At 50.0% G+C, this 22,620-nt stretch overlaps 1 protein-coding gene across 1 annotated transcript; it reads right to left on the minus strand.

Moving 5' to 3' along the window:
* Window positions 1-512: 512 nt before the first annotated feature.
* On the minus strand, window positions 513-21,204 carry LOC123188565 (uncharacterized). The gene is made up of 3 exons (XM_044600725.1): window positions 20,422-21,204; window positions 20,077-20,143; window positions 513-4,968 (listed from the first exon to the last, which is right to left on the minus strand). Exon 3 carries the CDS (start codon window positions 3,324-3,326, stop codon window positions 2,604-2,606), a length of 723 nt encoding a protein of 240 aa, XP_044456660.1. The 5' UTR covers window positions 3,327-4,968; window positions 20,077-20,143; window positions 20,422-21,204; the 3' UTR covers window positions 513-2,603.
* Window positions 21,205-22,620: the final 1,416 nt, after the last annotated feature.

A 22,620-nucleotide genomic window follows, 5' to 3' on the forward strand; every position in this document is an offset into this window, starting at 1 on the left:
CTCCGTCTTTGGTCTAATGGGGCTACGTAGGTATATATAGGAGGAAGGAGCACGTCGGTGGAGCTCCGAGGGGCCCACGAGGCAGGGGGCGCGCCCTCCACCCTCGTGACCTCCCCGGAAACTTCTTGGAGTAGGGTCCAAGTCTCCTGGATCACGTTCGGTGAGAAGATCACGTTCCCGAAGGTTTCATTCCGTTTGGACTCCGTTTGATATTCTGTTTCCTCGAAATACTGAAATAGGCAAAAAAAACAACAATTCTGGGCTGGGCCTCCGGTTAATAGGTTAGTCCCAAAAATAATATAAAAGTGGAAAATAAAGCCCAATATAGTCCAAAACAGTAGATAAAGTAGCATGGAGCAATCAAAAATTATAGATACGTTGGAGACGTATCACTGGCAGCCGCGCACTCGGAGGATTTCTTGTAGTGCCCGGCTATGTTGATGATGCCCTTGGAACTTGGTATCTTCATCTTGAGGTAGGCGTAATGGGGTACAGCCATGAACTTGGTCAGGGCAGGTCGGCCAAGCAACGCGTGGTAAGGGCTCTCTAGATCCATCACTTCAAACCACACCGCCTCTCGGCGGAAATGATCTTTGTCCCCGAAGAGGACATCTATCTTGATCTTGCCGATTGGGGAGCAGGACAAGCCGGGTACGATGCCATGGAACACAGTCCGACTGGGCACGAGCTGCTTTGTCTTGATGCTCAGCTTCTCCATGGTGTCGCGGTATAGGATATTGATGCTGCTCCCACCATCTATCAGCACATGGGAGAAACGGGCGGCTTGCCTTTTCGTAGCGAGGGTTGCGTCCAGAACCAATGCGTAGGAGCCGGGAGACGGCATCACCTCTGGGTGATCTGTCCGGCTCCAGTTAATAGACCTTTCTGACCAGTGCATGAATTTTGGGTTGTTGGAGGCGACTGCGTTGACTTCTTGGTGTTGTCGGCGCCGGCTACGCCGATCTTCTGGCTGGCTGGTGAAGACGACGTAGGCGGCATGCTCGTCGGAGTACTCGTCTTGAACTGCCCCGACCGCTGGTCGAGCGGCCGGCTGCGGAGGAGCCGGAGGCGGCTGACCAGCAGGCGGAGGCGGCGCCATCCCCTCACCCTTGGAGATCCGAGTGAGCCAACGACATTTTCTGGTCGTGTTGTTTGAAGGCTTCGCGCCGCTGTGAAACTTGCAGGAGGCATCAAGTGCTTGCTCGTAGGAGAAAGCCGGCTGCCAAGCCGGCCTGCCGCCCTTCTGCTTCTTGGGCGTGGGCCGTCCTTCAGGTTGTTCGTCTTCGACTGTGGCCACCTGCCGATTGGTGGAAGGCGGCAGGGGAGCCTTGCGCTTGTGGTCGTTCTGGTGCGGGCGTCGGCTGGATTCTCCAGCCGGCGTCTTGGGAATCAGAGCGAGCACCTTCCCGGAGGCGTCTACTCGGAGCTCGGTCTTCATCGAGGAATCAGCCGTGGCGTATTTATCAGCTATGACCAGTAGCTCGTCAAGCGTAGTCGGCTCCTCGTAGAGGAGCCGGTGCTTGAGGAGGGTGCCTTCTCGGCACCCGGCTGTGAAGTACTCTATAGCTTGGACCTCGTGCACTCCCTCACGGGAATTGCGGAGCTCGGCCCACCGCGTGAGCTAGTCGCGAGTCGATTCGTTGGGCCCTTGGACGCACAAGGAGAGCTGTCGGGGCTTAGGAGCCCGCTTGTAGGTGCTGGTGAAGTTGCGTATGAAGGCTTCAGTGAAGTCTAGCCAGCTGTTGACACTGTAAGGCTTGAGGCTGTTAAGCCAGGTGCGCGTCGTGCCTTGGAGCATGAGGGGCACATATTTTACGGCAACACACCTGTTGCCGTTTGCGATGCTAACCGCGGTGGAGTAGTCGATCAACCAATCTTCCGGCTTCACGGGGCCGTTGTACATGGGCGTGTCTCTTGGGAGCGAGAACCCTTTGGGGAAGGGCTCGTCGCGGATGCGGGGGCCGAAGCAAGACGGGCCGACATCATTTTCTTCTTCCAGGGCCAAGGATCGCGCAAGGCGGTCGATCCGATGGCGGGCATCATTCTCGCCGACTCCTTCGCGGCGACCCAGCCGGCCGCTGAGAGTCGGGTGCGTGACAAGTGGCGTGGTAGGGTATCTCTCCCCACGAGGCAGAGGAGGAGGAGGGTTGCCCCGCCACTCCACGGCTCGAGGGCGGCCCTCGGCGTCACGCTCGATGGAGATTCGAGTCCGGCTGCGGCTGGCAACCGTCTCCTTTTATTTTCTCGCGCGGGTATTGCCCGCGGTCGGCGTTCGGGATATCGCGTCGTGCTCTCGGCGCGGGGGAGGACTCTTGGCGCGGACACCAGCTTCATGTCGCTCTGTGGCCGTGTTGATAAGTTGCTGGATGCGTCTGGTCATGTAAGGGAGCTCATCAGGCCTAGCCCATTCAACTCGTCTGCGGCCATCTGGGTGGCGCGCAAGTTCTCGAGAGGCGTGGCATAGACTGGGCGGTCTGCTCCCAGCATGTCGGCGATAGCCGCACCGTGTTTCTTGACGATACCGACGCGGCTCGGCCCGTCGGGAGGCGGCGTGCCGAAGGTGGCTCGGTCGACCTCGCGCTGGTGAGCCTCGGTGAGGCGTCTCATGGTGGCGAGCCTCTGTCCCTCGCAATGAGGGCGAGGCGGCGCGCCTCCAATGTCTTGGCGTCCGCGTCGGCCGGGACAGGGACAGACAAGTCGTGCAGCGCCACCTGCAGAGCGTCGTCGGCGTTTCTGCCTGAGGAGGCATCGTGGCTGATAACTAGTACCTCGGTAATGGCGCTGCCGCTGCTGTCGGCTTGAGGAAGAGGGTCGTTGATGACCATCACGTTGGTGGGAAAGGCGTCAAGGGATGCCGTGTCGGAGTCAACAAGCATCGGGTCGGTGGAGCCAACCGACTCCAAGTCCGCGGCAAGCTCGCCAGAGACGTGGAGTTGATCGAGGAGGCTGACGAGGTGGCTCTCGGGGCAGTCTGTGCCCGCGTCGGATGCAGGCTCATCAGAGATGCGAGCCTCGCCAAGAAGATCGGCGAGGCAGCTCGCCGCGCAGGCGTCGGCGACGTCTTGCAGCGCGTCGGTGCAAGCGCCATCGGGCGAGCCAGGCTGGCTACACATGTTGGGAAGGAAGAGGGTTCCCGTCCAGAGCAGGTCTTCGGACGACGGTGCACCTGGCCCACCGGTGGGCGCCAAATGTCGGGTGGTTGGTGCGACATATGCCAATGGATGGCTTATCATTGTGGGAGCCAATAAAACATCGCCGGTGCCTGGAAACGGGATAAGACGAAGACATGCATGCCAGCGAATCTTACCCGCTTCAGGGCTCTCCATGGAGATAACACCCCTAATGCTGCTCTGCGGGGTCTCCGCATGATCACTAGCTTGGTGGGTTGCTACAGAATGCTCCTTGAGCTGTTCGGTGAAAGGATGAGGGAGGGTCAGGCTAGCCTGCTCCTCTTCTCCTTGTGGTGTCTAAAATCTATCCAAAGAGTGATCTCCCTCTGCATGGGAACCCTGGGGGGTTTATATAGGCCTACCCCCCAAGGGTACAATGATAATCCAGCTAGGCGTGGGTCCCAGCCGTCTGTGTCTACGCCCGTCGGCTTCTCCGCCGACTGGTGGGGCCCGCCGACTGGTAGGCCCGCCGGCTGTGGACCCTTTGGCCGACAAGCCGGCCCCACCGCTCGGGGGTCTTGTCGGGGGCTGGTTACTGTTACCTTGCCCCTGGTGATGATGGCTTTGTCGTGGTAAGCATGGCTACAGTGCCGCCGCGAGGCGGCTCATCACTATAGCCTTACCTTCTCTTGTCTCCTTAATGAAGCACCTCCTCGGAGGGAGAGAGCTGTCCGGCTGTTGGAAGCCGGCCATACCCTTGGCCGACTGTGGGAAGTCGGGCCACCCTCGGGATCTCCCTGGCCGAAGGGGCCCGCCACCCACGGATCGTACTGACCCCTTGCCATGGGTGACGTCACGGTCATCGTGGCAACAGTGTCGCGCCGGACGGGGATGGCCGCCCCGTACGGTGCACTGTGGCCATGCGTGCATCGGGATTCGGGGGTGGCAGGTTTTACTGTAGCCATGCCCAGTCTTGTCGCTGTTATGTGGGTGCGGACTCTGAGGGGGAGATCTTAGCCGCCTGCTGAGGGGCCGGCTCTAGAGAGTCGGCCCTTTTATGGCCGGCTTCTGGAAGTCGGCCTTCTCGTGATCTTGTTTTCCAAGGATTTCAGGGTTGGGCTGCCCTTGCGCAGCCGGTTTGAGAGGTAGCCGGCTGGGGGAAGACGGCCCCATGTCTTGGAAGCTTGGAGGCTTGTTCGGCCTGTAATTTCTCTGAAGTGCCAGGGGAAGCCGGCTAGGCTACCCGTGGTCATTTACTCTGACAATGAATGTCGGCCATAACCCCATATACCTTGGTCAGTGAAACATTGTTAGAACGCAAGTGCCTAACATTGTCCTTCATAGATGCGTTGACGTACTTGTGGCACTTCCATAACTTTCTTTCACCTACACTGTCTGCCAACTCGTGGTTGTGTTCTAATACCACCTCTGCATAGTACCATCCGTCGTCGTCGGTGCAAAGCAACCTAACCATAGCAGGGCAGTTTGTTCTGCTAGACCTAGAGTTGAATTTTTTGTGAGTTCCCTAAATGCAAAACTCAGAGTCAGAACAAGAATATTATTATTGCCTAATCATATGCGTTTACTGTACTTACTTACCTCGCATGAGCACAAAAGGTCCTGCTTTGTCTTGAATCCGTGCTTGTTGATGTACTTATTGCCATGCTTGATACCAAATCCAATTTCCCAAAAATATGCATTGAAAAATTCGAATGCATCCTTCTCTGAGTCGAATTCCATCCCTTTAAATGGCTGAAAAGCAACTTCCTGCCCAATCTTCCCAGCATTTCCAAGTGCTATCTCCATCTGACTGCATCTGTCTGAACATGGTTTCCTGAACGCAGCGCCATGTCGATTGCTGTATGCATGGTCATATAAGATGATTATAAATTGTTACAGGACGCAGCACACTAAGGCGACTAGGAATCTTTGAATTCACAGTACCGTTCTCTTCTTGTCCAACCTTCAGAGTTTACATCGTGTTCATCTAAATTAGGAGAAGCCTCAACCTTGCTTTCTCCCTGAACTGTATCGCCTTATAATACGTTCGCTTGAGTCTTGTTTTCGTCTTTTTTCCATAGATGTAAAAAGGCGGCTGCTACAAATAAGTCGGATGATTTCTTTAAGAAAAGAAATCATCCACCTGTTCAGCCGTTCGATCGGGGTGTTGGATGTCGTTGGATCACAGCAGGCGGCAGTGAGCACGTCAGCTTCAACCCAGGGCCACTGCAGCCTCGCGTGAAGCTCCAATGAAGCACCGATGGCGTCCGATGAGTTCCAACGCGGCACCAACGCTCCGGCAAAGTTCCATTGCAACTCCGGCTGAGCTCCATTGCAGCCTCGGCGGAGCTCCAACGCAGCACCGACGCTCCGGCAAAGCTCCACTGCAACTCCGGCCGAGCTTCATTGCAGCCCTGGCAAAGCTCCGACGGCTCCGACAGAGCTCCATTGCAACTCCAGCCGAGCTTCACTGCAGCCGCGGCGGAGCTCCAACACAGCGCCGCCGCCTCCAGCGAAGTTCCCTTTCCCGTGTTGCTCTGCAGCAAGCGTCGCCGCAACGACAGGCCGGCTTGCCGCCGATTGGCTCCTCTGCAACAGCAGCGAGGCCGCGCTGTTTTGAAGAAGAAAAACGCGGCGCTCCCCGTGAAAAGCACCGGTGGGCGTCTCTTCCTTTGCAAAAATAGGTCGCCACGGAGTTTCCTGCAGCAATTAGCGCCGATGAGGAGTGGTGGCCGGCCAGGCATCAGCCCAAGGAGGAGAGGGCGCTAGAGAGAGAGGAAAGGGGTGGGGGAGAGAGAGCGCGCTAGTGCGGAGGGAATTAGCGAGAGAGACGAGGAGATGGGAACGACCGAGAAGATAAGGCTTCATCGGTCCCGCAAGGGACACGTGGCGAGAGAGGGAAGGGACTTAAGCGGCGAGAAAATCATCCGCCTGATTTTAAGCATTTTCCATGTAAAAAAGGAAACATACAAGGCTGAGCATTCTAGATTATATTTAACGGTACATATGCATATCTTGGAGAGAAAATAACAAATCCATGCATTAGAATAGACTAGAAAAATACTATTCAGGCAATGGGAGAAAAAACGGCCTCGTAATCAATCCCAAACAAACTATATACGGAAGCTCATGCGGCGCATCTTGTTTTTTCTAGATCTACCAGCCTAAAAATGAGAACTGTATAAGATTGGAATACCTGAATCCAGACCAACTGAGCCCCCTCCATCACCTCCTGCTGGTGTTGTTCCACCGGACTGATTCATTTAGTTCGCCGGAGAACTCGCTCCTTTGGAAAGAGAAGAACCACGGCCGTAGCTAGGGTTTGTGGATCGATATGACAAGATGCGAGGTAGGGGCTTGCTGTGGCGTCTAGTACTATATGGAGTATTTTTGACTGTCCGTGACTACCTCTTTGACAAGCAAGGCAAATTTGACAATTTTGACCTTAGAACGAAATCAATTCACGGTCACAGCACTGACCCTTTTGTGTAGCACCCGCCACGCAGGCGCCACATCCTACGATGCAATGCCCAGCTCTGGGGCGTTGCACGCCTGTCCACCGTGGCAGCCCTTGGGCTCGCACCCAGTAGTGCAACGCCTCCGAGCTAGGCGCCACACATTTAATGTGCAGCGCCCGGCCCGTAGGCGCTGCACTGTGACTTAGATGCCAGCCGCCCCCTCCCCCTCCCCCTCCCCCCACCCCACCCATTCGTTCCAGCAGTTATAGAACAGGCGCGCCGGCGGCTTCCTCCTCTCCCCCTCTCAATCCTCTCTCCCAAATCCTTCAGATCCGACGATTTGGTACGTGCATTTCTTCACCAATCCATCCTAGAAGGTACTCTCCTCCGATCCCCTTCTTTCTATCCATAGAAAATATGATATTTAGAAGATTTGGGAAATTCTTGTTTGATTAGATTAGATTTGAATCTTGCATGTATTAGAACTTTGCATGTATTACAACCCTTGTTTGTTTGATTTGTGGAACCCTAGTTTAGTTTATGGAAGAGTTATTTGTATGAAGTAGGCATAGTTTATGGAAAAGTTATTTGTATGAAATAGGCCTAGTTATTTGTGAAATCCTAGTTTATTAGTTTTGTTTGATTTGATATGGTTGGATACATAGATTGGTACGGTTGCATCTAGTAGGCGTACTTTAGTTTATTTGTATTCAAAAGATAATCGTGTTGACAAGAAAGCTTTCTTTCAAAATTGTTAGGATGGTTTGGCTTCTCGATGATCACTGGGACAAACAACACCGGTCGTACGCTATGGCGGTGGAGCAGCGGGTAATAATGAAAGTGGCCTGTTTTATGAATTTCGTATTTATTTCAAACACAAATGCCCCATATGTAATGTTATGAATTGTTTGTTTGTAGGCGCTTGCACCTTTGAAGCTTCGTTCTCACGGGGTCACCCTTGGGTGGATGCGCTATGATGAGCGATACACACCGTATGTAAGGGAGACAGGACTTCTCCCTTTCATTCATATGGTCAGACGGTCGACGCCACCCAACAATGCTCCAGCACTCACCGCGCTTATTGATCATTGGCGGCCGGAGACACATAGTTTCCATCTACGGACCGGGGAGATGACAGTGACGCTCCAGGATATTGCTATGATCACCGGTCTTCCTATCGATGGGAATCCTCTATGTATGAGCACCGATTCCGAGGGGTGGCGCGCGCAGATGCATGCCCTTATCGGTATGGTTCCTCCGGAGCCTCCGGAACCAGCAGCAGAAAACAAGAAGAAGGAAAGAGTCGCAGCCGGTGCTACTTTCACGTGGATTACTGAGCACTTTGGTACTTGCCCACCGGAAGCTGATGAGGACACGGTCAAGACATATGCTCGTGTCTACATGTGGTATGTGATATCCAGGACTATGTTTGCTGATGGCACAGGCAAGAATGCTCCATGGATGTGGCTGAAGGCGTTGACCGTCTTCGATAGCAATTGGAGTTGGGGTTCGGCAACACTGGCTTACTTGTATAGACAGGTATGAAGTTGTTTCCTTTTCACTTCATTGCTACATTATGAATACGATCTTGCTCTTAACTGAACCATGTTCTCTTTTATGTGCAGTTGGACGAAGCCTGTTGTAGGTCATCTGGAGGTATTGGTGGTTGTTTGCTCGCACTTTCCATATGGAGCTGGGAGCGTTTGCCGGTTGGACGTCCGAAGAAGGTGAAGTACGATGATTGGGACGACAAAGGCAACCTACTACGGCTACCCACTTGGGCTTACAAGTGGGATGTGATAAATGAGACGACAGATGATCCCTCGATCATGTACAAGTTGTACCAGAGCGAGCTTGACGCGATCATGCCTCAGCAGGTGAATTGACCTTGCATAAGTGATTATGATGCTTCTATTGCAAGTCGATATCAATTTTGCATTCTATCCCATTTTGCAAGTGATATGGGAGCCGTATGGAACAGGAGATAGTTTTGGTAACCCTTTAGAGTTCAGGCTGAATCCGATGTGCACTAGGGATAGGGATCTCTGGCGTATGCGATGCCCACTCATATGCAACTGGGCGGTTGAGCTTCACCTCCCACATCGAGTGCGCCGTCAGTTTGGTTTGTTCCAGGCACATCCGTCGGAGTGGGAGGACACGGACAAGTTGCTACACGCGTAAGATATAATTAACCTTGAGTACTTAGCAGCTTCTCGGCGGTTTCGATGCTACTAATATTATGTTTCTAACTTGCAGGTTGGATAGGAAAAGGCAGCGGAAGATTAAGGATTGGGACAAGCATCACAGAAAGTATGTCGTACAGTTTGCGCTTAGTGTGGAGCAAGCTAGGGCTGGAAAAGGAGTCCAGCTTCGTGAGCACTGCCCTGTAGCGTTCAACAACTATCTCACATGGTTTCTTGCAAGTACCCGTGTGGAGGTATGCAAGCCGGCGTATGCTGAGGAGATTTTGGAAGAACCCACTGTTTTTGATGAGGTAGCCCAACACCAGTACAACGCATTAGTCAGGAAAGGCAACTCAGTGATCCCTTCAGCTCCAATGATGAACTTTGTGGTATTTTCCCTCTTTGCTTTTCATTCACACTATTCACATCTTCGCTTGCCTAACACGTTAATACCATTTCTGTTCATAGCGTGCCCAGATCAAGAAAGCAGCTGATGAGACCGAGACTATTCTTGAAACAACCCCGGCTGGCAAAAGCGATGGAGAAGGTGCACTTCGAGCATTCATCAAGGTTCACATCTCCTTCAAACTAGCACTTAACATGTGTTGCTACGTTCGATGTCTCATTCACTTGTACATGTTGCAGCGCCAGGGCCAAAAGTTAAGGCGGCTATCAAACCTTTTTGGTTGTCGTGACCCCGAGTATGTATCACCAGAACGGTCTAGGTCGGCGACACCATCAGATCCCGCTTCGGGCCAGAGCCATGGTGATCATTTGGAGGATGAGGATGTGGGTGTGGTCACCCAAGAGGTATGGCATGAGCATATATATCCAATTGTTGATGCATTGCTAACTATATCCTCACACACGGTCTTTCCATATCTTTTGTTGATGCATAGGTTGCTGATGATGATATGACCTTGGGGACGTACCAGGTTAGGTCTGCATACAGGCTAAAGCCTAGGACGGGAATCAACAAGTAACACCTGAAGACTTCACCCAAAGAGGCAAAAGGACGGTCGGCACCTCGCGGATGGCGGCTTTGGATGACTATTTGGATGACGATGTCGATGACGTGGAGGAACCGGAGCCGAAGTGGGAGCGTGTTCCTCTTCCTAGGAAGGTGAAGAAGTTAGCCAGGAAGAGGGGGAGCAGCCAAAAAGCGCTCAAGGAACTAGCTTTTAAGCTCTTCTTAGGAACCAGCCATCGTCCTTTATTTGTAATGTCGGTGAACTTGGAGTTGTTATGTCGGTGAACTTGGAGTTGTTATGTCGGTGAACTTGGAGTTGTGGTAGCTCTATGTTGAACTTGATCCTCTTTGTATGTCTTAGTTATGTTGAACTTGGAGTTGACGTCTTACCAATGTTGAACTTGATCCTCTATGTTGCACTTGTTGTCTTAATAATGTTCAACTGTGACTGAAATGTGAACTTAAAGTTTTTGACTGCTTATTCTAGAAAATGTTGCAATGTACCTGAAAATGACCAAGTTTACAAGCTGCAGCCGCTGCAGCACCTAGCATGGAGGCGTCACACTGTACAGTGCAACGCCTAGCTCTCGGGCGTTGCACTATACAGTGTGACGCCTCCACGCTAGGCGCTGCAGCGGCTGTAGCTTGCAAACAAAGTGTTTGCTCTCTGCTTAGCTCAGCCCAAGGGTGCAACGCCTCAAAGCTGGGCGTCACACTGTATAATGCAGCGTCTAGACCTGAGGCGTTGCACGCTTGGGCTGAGCTAAGTAGAGAGCAACTACTTTGTTTGCAAGCTACAGCCGCTGCAGCGCCTAGCTTGGAGGCGCCACACTGTACAGTGCAACGCCCGGGAGCTAGGCGTTGCATTGTACAGTGTGGCGCCTTCAAGCTAGGCGCTGCAGCGGCTATAGCTTGCAAACAAAGTAGTTGTTCTCTGTTTAACTCAGCCCAGGGGTGCAATGCCTCAGCACTAGGCGCTGCACTATACAGTGTGATGCCTAGCGCTGAGGCGTTGCACTCCTGGGCTGAGCTAAACAGAGAGCAAACAAAGTGTTTGCACTGTACAGTGTGGCGCCTCCAAGCTAGGCGCTGCAGCGGCTGTAGGTTGCCAACACTTTGTTTGCTCTCTGTTTAGCTCAGCCCAGGAGTGCAACGCCTCAGCGCTAGGCGCTGCACTATACAGTGTGACGCCTAGCCCTGAGGCATTGCACGCCTGGGCTGAGCTAAGCTGAGAGCAAACAAAGTGTTGGCAACCTACAGCAGCTGCAGCGCCTAGCTTCGAGGCGCCACACTGTACAGTGCAACACCCCAGAGCTTAGGCGTTGCACTTGTACTTAGCAAATTTTGTGGCACATGCACACATATTCCGATGAGGAGAGATAGTAGTTCACGACACATAGCAAGCAAAGAACTGTGAAGACAACATATGCACAAAGTACTTCACGACACATACTAGTTCATAATACATATTACTTCACGACACATAGTAGATCACAACCAAATCGAGGAGGACAGATAGTAGTTCATGACACATAGTAGTTCACAACCAAATCAAGGAGGAGAGATGGTAGTTCATGACACATAGTAGTTCACAACCAAAACGAAGATCATAGTTTAACGGAGCATGCCCGGGAATGTCAATCTCCACCGTGTTAAGAATTCCTGCATGCCGATCCGATATGACACAAATTTCCCTTTGATCGGGTAACACCTTCGTCCTCAAAAGACGCAAAAACCACTCCCAGTTGTCATTGTTCTCCGCCTCAACCAAAGCAAATGCCAATGGCAACACCCGGTTATTGGCATCACTTGCTATCGCAACCAACAAGGTCCCCTTGTATTGTCCGGTCAAGAACGTGCCATCAATGGCGATGACCGGCCTACAGTGTTCGAAAGCCTTCACGCATTGCTCGAACGCCCAAAATGCACGGCCAAATACTCGGACTTTCTTTCCTTCATAAACCGTTGTTTGGTGCCCATGAGGCTCGACAACATGAACCATGCCCGGGTTTGTGGCGGCCATGGCTAACAACAACCTAGGGATTCGGTTGTATGCTTCCTTCCAAGTACCATACAACATCTTAAATGCGGCTTGCTTTTCCTTCCATGCCTTGCCGTACTTCACCTTGTAATGAAAGATGGCTTTCACAAGGTCAACGACATGTTGGACGCTCATTGTTGGAAGTGTGGATATTGAGTTGGAGAGCCTGTAAGCGATGAACTTGGACGTGAGTTGGCTGTGGTCTTGGGACATAATCTTTCCATCCACCCTTTTGCCTCGGCACATGTGAGTTGGCACACAACTCACTACGTGCTAAGCGGGACCTCCTTTCCATGGTCTTGCACGCACAATCCACGGACATATTTCATCTTCACATACACATGCAACCGTGTAGCGCACATTGACGTCCGAGTGCACCACCTTGTGTGGACGATAATGCGTAACCGAGTAGTTGTCGAGCCACATCTTCAATTCCAACAAGGTTTCAAACTTAGACCCTTTAGCAATCCGGTTCTTGTCGTCTCCCAAATCACGGTGAGAGCTTGGCCTAACCCCAAAAGATATAGATTTGCCACCATCCACAACGGCTTCATCCGCGAGACTAACATCCTTGAACAATGGTGTCTTGTGATCCCGACCGAATACCTTCTCGAAAGCTTCGGCCTCCTTCACCGTGAACCCCTCCTCATCAACTTGTTCATCGGGACCTTCGTCATCCGAATCCGATGCATATGCACGGGAAAAAGGGATGGAATGGTCCATTGTCTCTTGCAAATGATATTTGTCAAGATCACCCACATTGTTGTCATGGAGATCAACTTCATTGTCATCGTCCGCATACTCATCATTGTCCTCTTGCAAAGCTTCATCTTGGTTGTTTGTAAACGGGCTCAATGTTGGCCTCACTTCTTGGGTCAAAAAAGATTCAACAATTTCATCTCGCTTCAAGGGTGGGGGGCTACTAGCAACCAAAGGGGAGGGTTTCCGGTTCAAGTCCAAATGCAAATTTGAATCAACCTTCTTCCTTGCAAATAACTCAAGAGCCTTGTCAAGTGAATCGGCCACCGTTTCCTTGTATGCAACCCAACGTTGCTCCGAGTTGATACGCATTGTCTTCCAACGGATGTGCATTCCAAAACCTACATTATGCCTTCCCTCCAACTCAACGATATCACTAAGGTCCATCCAATTCAAATCTTTCCTCACTTGTTGCAAGAGCTCCGCATAGCTAGGACTACTATCAAACACCATATCAAGCTCATCCGGATCCGGTTCAATATTGCCTTTCAAGAAAGCGTCTTTGTCCCCATGATGAACAAACACACATGTTCTTCCCATCCCTATAAGCATTCAAACAACACAATGTAGCATTGCTTCCATGAGTGCTAATTTAAGGATTAACACGGAATACAAACCCTAATATATATATCAAACAACAACCCTAACCCTAACCCTAACCATAACCATAACCCTAACAATAACCCTAACCCTAGCACCAACATAAGAACACCCATAAGAATAACCCTAACATACTAACAAAGCCTAATCATAGGAAATTGGCAAACAAAGATCTCACATCTCCATGCAAATCTCTAGATCCAAATAAAACTAGGGTTCCCCAAACTAGCATTACTTGGATCAAAACAAGGGGATCGGAGAAGATTACCTTGAGGGAGGGTATGACTTCGAAATCCACGGACAAATTCTTCAAATTGCAAGATTTGGGAGAGGATTTAAGAGGGGGAGAGAGTGGGAGAGGGGGCAAAGCTCGGGTTGGGGTGTGTGGGATGGGGGGAGTGGGGGAGGGGGGCCAAGCCGCTGGATAAGTCACAATGCAGCGCCTACGGGCCGGGCGCTGCACATTACATGTGTGGCGTCTAGCTCGGAGGCGCTGCACTACTGGGTGCGGGCCCAAGGGCTGCCACGGTGGACAGGCGTGCAACGCCCCAGAGCTGGGCGTTGCACCGTAGGGTGTGGCGCCTGCGTGGCGGGCGCTACACAAAAGGGTCAGTGCTGTGAAATAATTTCACGGGCAGTTTATTCCGTGAATTGATTTCGTCCCAAGGTTAAAATTATCAAATTTGCCGACAAGTAGCGACCCCGTTTTGCATGGAAAGACAGACAAAATGCGTGGAGAGATGTACATCAATGAGCTGCGTGGAAAGACGGCCTGCAGGCTGATTCAGTGCATGCATGCTAGCTGGAAACACATACTACTAGAAAATAGTCACGCGCCTGTAGTTTCTCAGCGTCCTAGCCTTGTAGTACTGTATTTCGGTATAGTGTTTTACAGAGGCTTGCCATAGTATGTTTCAGAGTGTGCAGAAGAACACTTGGTACGCACGCTAGGATTATGTCTATTCTTCCACAAGGACAAAAACATTTGACCGCTTTTGAGAAGCCACCATTTAATTGTGATGATTTTTAATACATGACAGAAAAGGTCTCTAAGATGCTTCTTTGTCGCTCACCTGGTTGTTTTTAAGTATATTGTTACATTCTAAGTTTATGAGGTAGCCGAGACAGAGCAGGAGGAACTGGTTTCAACCCCACGCTACGCCTTATAACACTTAAGATCCACGACAACACCCCTAGAGGGAGAATATGCTAAGCACCGCCGTTGCCGAGTTCACAATGGACAATGGTTTACACCTGGAACCCAGACGATGTCTTCAAGAAGATAACGGCGCCCGCGAGCGTCATCATCATCGGTGACAAAGCGTAGAGCTTTTGCTCGACACCTCCTCCGAGGTCTCCAGGACAAGCATGGCAAGGTCAGAACTCCATGTCTGGATCAGGGCATCACTATTATCGGAGACAGAGTGCACGCCCGAGCCACCCGCCGCTACCTCTCACGGCCCACACGACCAAGAGGAAAAGCCATTACCACCGCATGATGCCCCTCGGAGAGAGCATGCAGACCGCCATTCGAGGTCATCGCCCTGGCATCCATATCCAAGACAGCACCACCCGCCCAGATCATGGTGCATCCACCACAATAGGAGTAAAAAGCATCTCCTTTCATTCCTAGCCCGGCATCAAAACGGAGTCTGGGTCGACGCCTCCACGGTAAGAGGCGCCCACGCTCGCAACTCAAGCCATACCTCGTGGATCGGGGGAGACACAACCCCGTCACTATAGACGGCCGTCGTCCAGCATGCTCGCACGAAGCCAACACATGATCGAGCTCCGACCTGCGTCGAGCCTCAAGCCAATCCGGTCGAGCACGAGCCCCAGGTCCCGGCCATCTCCACCACGCAAGCACCCCGTGCCACCGGTCCAGACCCAGTAGAAGGGATGAGCTACCAGCACCCACACCAACCGTCGTCGCCAAAGCCGTTGCGGCCACCTCGCCTGCCACTGCAAGCACCCAATGGTCCAACTAGATCACGGCAAGGTGCAGGCCCCCTGCCCTGAACTAGCTTCCAACCCACAACTCCACACTAGACGCGCACGCTGCCACCCACCACCAACTCCAGCTGCCACCATCTCCAATCGGATTACAACCATCGAGGCCCACACTGCCCACAACCCACGCCACACATAACTGCCTTTCAACAGATCTAGGTGGACCTCGATCTATAGCCATCGGGGTCGAGGGCCTATCCCACCTCAATGCAGTCAGCCACGCAACTAGAGGAGCCTCAGCAGCACCATCGGAGGACCCTTCATCGCACCACCATGACTCGCAAGCACACGGTGCCCCAGCGACCCCGTCCTACGCCAAGACACTATACGCGAGGGACAATATCAGCCGCCACAACGATGTCAGCAGGGTTTCGCCTGATTGCGTCTTATGGTGGCGGCGTGTGGGAGGAAGGGCTGGTGGGAGACTTGGGGTTGTGGCGGCTAGGGTTCCTCCCCATCGCCCACGGGAGCGACGCGGGAGGAAAGGGGAGCCCAAGGTATCCGTTTATCAAGCATAAAAGAGCTCGACATGGTTATATATGGTGCATGTTCGCGATGCCAGCGAATTTTTCTCTACTATACATTTAGTAAGTACGTGAGAAAACATGGTGTTCAGCCGTGAAGTGTACGTCGTTGTTATAGATGGTAAGTGCTTCACGGCTACAAGGTGCCGACTTGTAGATGGTGCATGTACGACAAGCGAATGATCGTGCGTGCTTCATGGCGAAAACAGGGCGGTGCTCCGATGGGTACAATGCTCATGGTACTAAAAGGTGCCCTGTCCAATTAAAAGAGTGCACACATACGATTGTGTAAGGTTCAATCAATAGAAAATGAAGGTTCCCATGTCTTTATGATGATGTAGCGATACGAGAACAACATGACGGGGTGTTACTTGCATGTTTTCAATTATAATTGTCCGTTATTATTATTGTTTTGTCTTAAATGAGTTAACCACATCAAGTGTTGGTGCCTAGACACAAAAGAGAGAGAGAGAGAGAGGCCAACAGAAACAGAGTGGTGCTCTGATGGATACAACGCTCGTGGTATAAAAAGGTGCCTGGTCCAATTAAAAGAGTGCATCCTTATGATTGTGTAAGGTTTGGCCAATGGAAAATGAATGTTTTGGTGTCATCATGATGATACGGCCATACAAGAACACCATGAGGGGTGTTTCATGCATGTTTCCAATTACAATTGCCTGTTCATTATTATGTTTTACTCTAAAGTGTGTTGAACCACATAAAGCATTAGCGCCTAGACACACACACACACAAGAGAGAGAGAGAGAGTCAACGCAAACAGGGTAGTGTTACGATGGGTACAACGCTCATGGTATAAAAAAGTGTTCGGTCCAACTAAAAGAGTGCACTCGGTTATGTAAGATCCGGCCAATGGAAAATGAAGGTTCCCGTGTCCAGGAGCCAATGAAACCGTTGTTGCCAGTCACACAAATGAGCCCGCCCGAGATGCAGTAGAGCTGGAGCGCGTGGGGCGAGGCCGGGCTCCCCCGATGGCCGTGTCATGGAGGAGACAGGGGGCGTGGCGGCGGCCACGTGCGGGGTGATGGCCGGATGGGCAGGACGGCGGCCTGGACGAGTGGGGCGGCGGCGTCCCGAACGGGTGGGGTGGCTTCCCAGATGAGCAGGGCGGCGGCCGGGGATGGACGGAGCGGCAGCCGGGAGCGAGCCATGAAGGTTCCGATGGCAGTTGGACTCCCGCCAACGGTCTTTCGCATATACAGGACACCCTCGGGTTGGCTCCGAAATCCTTATTTTCACATGTTCGGTGGGGATATTTTCCTCGCCCCTTAAAAAAATTACAGGTCGGAGTCGTTTACGAGTTTTATTCGGGTCGTTTTTTTCGCCTAAAACTGTAAACCGGTGGTTATTTTACAGTTTCGTACGTTTTAAGGGGTTTGCTAAAGATACTCTTATAACAGCTTCCACAAACAAAAATTGCTTTGTATCTAAAGGGATGGTCTTGAGCAGCACTGCAGTTGCTAAGCCACATCCATCAACAAGACAAACTCTTACTTTTGGATACTTTCTGTAAAATAATTCGACACTTCCAGTGAGGTGTTTTGCTGCCTGTGCCAGCAATATAAGGGATTAACTATTTGCCCTGCCCACTTTATGTGCACTAAACATTGGCAACAGATTTGTTATTGTCCTATTAATTACATAAACTAGAAGGAAGATAAAAGTTATCCCTACATATGTTTTGTCATTATGCCCTTGTACTCCCTCTGTTTCTTTTTACTTTGCATATAAGATTTGATCAAAGTCAAACTTTGTTAACTTTGCTGAGTTTATAGAAAAAATATCAAGATTCACAATATGAAATCAATATTGTTAGAAGCATCATGAAATTTATTTTCATATCATATAATTTTAGTATGTAGACGTTGATTTTTTTCTACAAAGTTGGTCAAACTTTACAAAGTTTGATTTTGACAAGATCTTATATGCAAACTAAAAAAAGATGGAGTATTAATCAGTTCAAAAGTCAAATGTTGTGTTAAAGCACACAGAGAGAATTACATTACAATAGCATGGCCATCGTGCCTGCTTTAACAGTCCTAGACTGACCACTAGGAGGTCAGGAAAACCAGTACGTACTCGTGAAATCGGAGTACTAGCAAGCTAAAGTAGCCTTTGACCTGACTACCATTAGACTGGACTAGTGCTGACGCGTCTGTTCTTCCAGTCTGGAACTCTGACACTAAGCAAAGAAATTGTGGTCTCGTGTATACATGGAGGGTTTATACATGGGCACACACACGCACGACGCAACGCCCGGACGACTCGGGCTTGCTCAACAGAACACCAGCTGCGGCTACTACCCAAAACACCAACAGCCTCGGACTCTAATGTGACACACACGCATCGGCACCACGACACAAACACACACACGCACATGGCACACCCGCCACGGTTTGTTCCTAACAAGCACAAGACTAAACCAGTCCCTGCCGTGGTTTGATAGTCGGCGCTGCCGCATGAAGCTAATTCCTCCCCACGGACAGCAGGAGTATGGTGATGGGCGGCCTCGTCGAAGAAGGTGATGCCGTCGTCACCTCGTTGAATCCCTCCAAACTAAACTAAAGATTAGGAAAAGATCAGCAGAAGGTGGCACCATGGTGGAGTGGCCTCATCGGAGTATATCCATTAATTTTATTGCTAGTATATTAGTATATTGGGTCAAATGCGACAGACAGTTCGTCAATTTATGCAATTTTGTAAGGGGTAATGAAGCGTGTTTATGAAGTTCTGTAAGGGGTAATAAGCGGATCATTAGTTGGGTTAGAGGTGAGTGGAGGGGGCAAGAAAAAATTTGCAACAGGCTCCCGTGAATGACTGAAGGCTCTGAAGATTTGTGTGATGTAGGGATACTATGCGCCTCAGGAATCCTGATAGGCGACAGCTACGGCTCAAGCTTTTATCCTGGTTTTGAGCATACTGTTTTGGTTCAGACTTGTGCAATACTGACGCTAGGCCAATTTGAAGAAAGTTGTGTTAACTAGAGGACATACACTAGGCGTGTTACACACACAATTGCTGCACGGTTGACCGAACACACAGACACATGAACGGCTATTCTGGGACAGTGTTAAGATGGAAAGTATGGATGCACATTGCTATATTTGTGTGTATAGCAAACTAGGGTGCAGCCAAGGCTGCCTTCTGAAACGAAAAGATTCAACTTTTCTAGTTGTGCTTTTGGGTGGAAGTGAAGGAAAGGTAACAAAACCACTGGTTATGTCTGAAGATTGATGTGTCAACTGTCGAACATAGAGTGCAAAACTGAAGCTGGATTTTCAGAGAAATAATAGGACAGAAATCATTCGACACAATGGTGCATGTACAACTGAGATAATTGAGATCAGGTGAAAGAAATCTGGTAAATCCATTTGATAACAATGTGTCTAATGCAGTACATGGCAATGAATATGTTGGTTATGACATGATACAAATCGTACCATAACTGAAGATACTGACATAACAAAAAATAGGACTACAGACTACTAAACTTGATGCACATAACCAACGCAGGTCCTCCTCGTTGCCTCTCACATAACCAACACAGAGAAGGAAAGGCCGTTCATGGTCTCTAGAATCTGAAAACCGACGCCTAACATCCGGCTCGCTGCTGTCGCAAAGAAAAAAGGGGTTGTCACCGTCCATGGATGCTCCCCGACAGCTAACTTGATAACCCAAATTTCCTTAACTGTAAAATAATCCATGCTGGCAAGGGGGTTGTAGGGCGTTGCTCGTTGCAAACGCGATGAATATGATGTCCGTGACATGGTATTAGTGCTGGTCAGAGAAACAAAACAAAGCACTGACGTATAGTATTGCACTTTGCCTAAAATGAGTGTCTGTTGTTCTCACAACATCGTAAAAAGGTCCGGCATAGTCTGGAACTCTTTGTGTCAAATGGTGCCGTCCGGCCAGACAAACACATAGGCATGTGGTCTAGACTGCAGCTAGGCTATGTACCACCAAGCTAAAAGAGGAAATATGAGAGAGCTGCGGAAAATTGTTTAATTCAAAGATGGAAAGAGACAAAGCTTGCCTGGAACAGATCCACATGCTGGATGGACGGCTTTGATTGTAGAGAGCATGGACTTACACAATACATAGACTTTTCTCTCTCTCTCTCTCTCTCTCTCTCTCTCTCTCTATCTATCTATCTATCTATCTATCTATATATATATATATCACACTGTGCGTCCAAACCTATTTCAGCAAGAGAAAGATATATTCTTTTAGTTATACTTGATTTTTTGTTAGCAAGTAAAACTGTTGGAAGTGTAGCCGTACCATGCCAGCTCTACATGGGCCAAATAAACCACAGTAAGATGATGTTAGCTATCACTATAAAAGCTACTTGTAAATTTGACTCTCCCAAGTCTGGATTGCAAGAATTTTCATGAGCTTACCAGAGTCCAATGTCGCTGATCCAGCTTCTTGGTGGAAACCAGATGTGGTCTTGTACAGCAAGAAGCACTACAGGAGGAATCAGTTGACAAAATTATTTTATCAATTGGCATGTCGATATTGTATAGCAAGAAGAACTATTGCTGCAGCTAGTTTGACAAAGGAAACAAGATGGCAAAAGTACAGATCGATGTGTTTCCTGCTTGAGCCTATGCCAATAGACCAATTGCGTTAAATACTTGCTCACGTAAATTTAAATTGCCAGTTTAACCATCAGTAAACTCTGGTTGTAAATCGTTGTAAATCAAACATAGCTCCATCATAGTTTGCACAAAGAAAAAAGATACCTGCGACGAAGTAGGTCTAGGCGACGATTGATGGTCTTCCGACAAAGTCGGCGGAGGAGATTGTGGATGGTCTTGCGGCAAAGTCGATGGTGACAACGGTGGATGGTCTTCAGGCGAAGTTGGTGGACGCGACATTGAGTTGTTCGTCTTTAGAACTTGTGATCTAATCCGGTGGAGGCTTTCTTTCTATGGCACCAAAGAATTTGTGAAATCCAGATGGGCCATCCATGGCTATCGTGTTGGAGTATTTCTTCTGCACGAACATGGCACTGAATTCCCTCCAAATTGAACACATCCGCCAGCGCCAGGAGATAGACGTGGAGGAGGCTGGGTGTGGCGCCGGGGAGGATTGGGGCGGTGGTGAGAGGAAGGAGCACATGGAGCTGGAAGGAAGCCGAAGAGGACAAATCGGCGGCGTGGACAGGAGAGCACAGATCAGCGGCGGCGCACGCTGTTCAGGAGGAGTTTGTGCATGTTTAGGAGGATAAAGGGCTCTTGTGCGTCTGCTCTTGCGCGGGGGAGTCGTAGCTGTCGACATGGAGAACGCGGACGGCACGGACGGCCATGGCGGCGGCGAAGGGGCGGGCGAGGTCGGCAGCCAGGGGGTGGGAGAGAGGGGGAGGAGCGCGCGCACACGGGAGGCGGGAGGCGGGGCCAGGAAGGAGGAAGACGGCCGTGACGACGACCAGCGCCGCGGCGCCGGCGGCGAGGAGAGCGCTCCAGGCTCACCGGATCGAGCGTCGCCGGGGTCGGTCGCCTTTGGCAGCTGGAATTGGGAGGCGAGGGAGGTCCCATGCTCTTTTTTATTCTTAGAATTGAGAGCCTGTGCTTTTGGACCGCGGGTTGAATATTGAGAACTACAGGGGGATTTTGGGAAATAGCCTGAACGAAATGTTTTTTCTCACTTAAGCAAGGACTGCGGGTTCAATGACCAAAAACCACAGGGATTTTTGTGTAAAAAAGGACGCGACGGTGAACCCGACAGACTCAACCCGTCCACGGCAGAAGATAGAGAGATAATGAAAGTCATTCTCTATGCCTCAGCCATAGGTTCTATGAAGTATGCCATGCTGTGTACCAGACCTATTGTATACCCTCCCCTGAGTTTGGCAGGGGAGTACAATAATGATCTAGGAGTAGATCACTGGACATTGGTCAAAATTATCCTTAGTGGAATAAGGATATGTTTCTCGATTATGGAGGTGACAAAAGGTTCGTCATAAAGGGTTACATCGATGCAAGTTTTGACACTGATCCAGATGACTCAAAGTCTCAATCTGGATACATATTGAAAGTGGGAGCAATTAGCTAGAGTAGTTCCGTGCAGAGCATTGTTGACATAGAAATTTGCAAAACATGATCACACCTAAATATTCTTTGGGTATTAATCACATAGCGATGTGAACTAGATTATTGACTCTAGTAAACCCTTTGGGTGTTGGTCACATGTCGATGTGAACTATGGGTGTTAATCACATGGTGATATGAACTATTGATGTTAAATCACATGGCGATGTGAACTAGATTATTGACTCTAGTGCAAGTGGGAGACTGAAGGAAATATGCCTTAGAGGCAATAATAAAGTTATTATTTATTTCCTTATATCATGATAAATGTTTATTATTCATGCTAGAATTGTATTAACCGGAAACATAATACATGTGTGAATACATAGACAAACAGAGTGTCACTAGTATGCCTCTACTTGACTAGCTCGTTGATCAAAGATGGTAATGTTTCCTAACCATAGACATGAGTTGTCATTTGATTAACGGGATCACGTCATTAGGATAATGATGTGATTGACTTGACCCATTCCGTTAGCATAGCACTTGATCGTTTAGTTTGTTGCTATTGCTTTCTTCATGACTTATACATGTTCCTATGACTATGAGACTATGCAACTCTCGTTTACCGGAGGAACACTGTGTGTGCCACCAAACGTCACAACGTAACTGGGTGATTATAAAGGTGCTCTACAGGTGTCTCCGAAGGTACTTGTTGGGTTGGCGTATTTCGAGATTAGGATTTGTCACTCTGATTGTCGGAGAGGTATCTCTGGGCCCTCTCGGTAATGCACATCACTTAAGCCTTACAAGCATTGCAACTAATGAGTTAGTTGTAGGATGATGTATTACGGAACGAGTAAAGAGACTTGCCGGTAATGAGATTGAACTAGGTATTGAGATACCGACGAT

The sequence above is a fragment of the Triticum aestivum genome, chromosome 2A, assembly GCF_018294505.1.
Source record: "Triticum aestivum cultivar Chinese Spring chromosome 2A, IWGSC CS RefSeq v2.1, whole genome shotgun sequence".
NCBI lineage: Eukaryota > Viridiplantae > Streptophyta > Magnoliopsida > Poales > Poaceae > Triticum > Triticum aestivum.

Coding starts and splice junctions, on each gene's coding strand:
- LOC123188565 (XM_044600725.1), bottom strand. CDS start 3,326: ATGGAGAGCCCTGAAGCGGGTAAGATTCGCTGGCATGCATGTCTTCGT.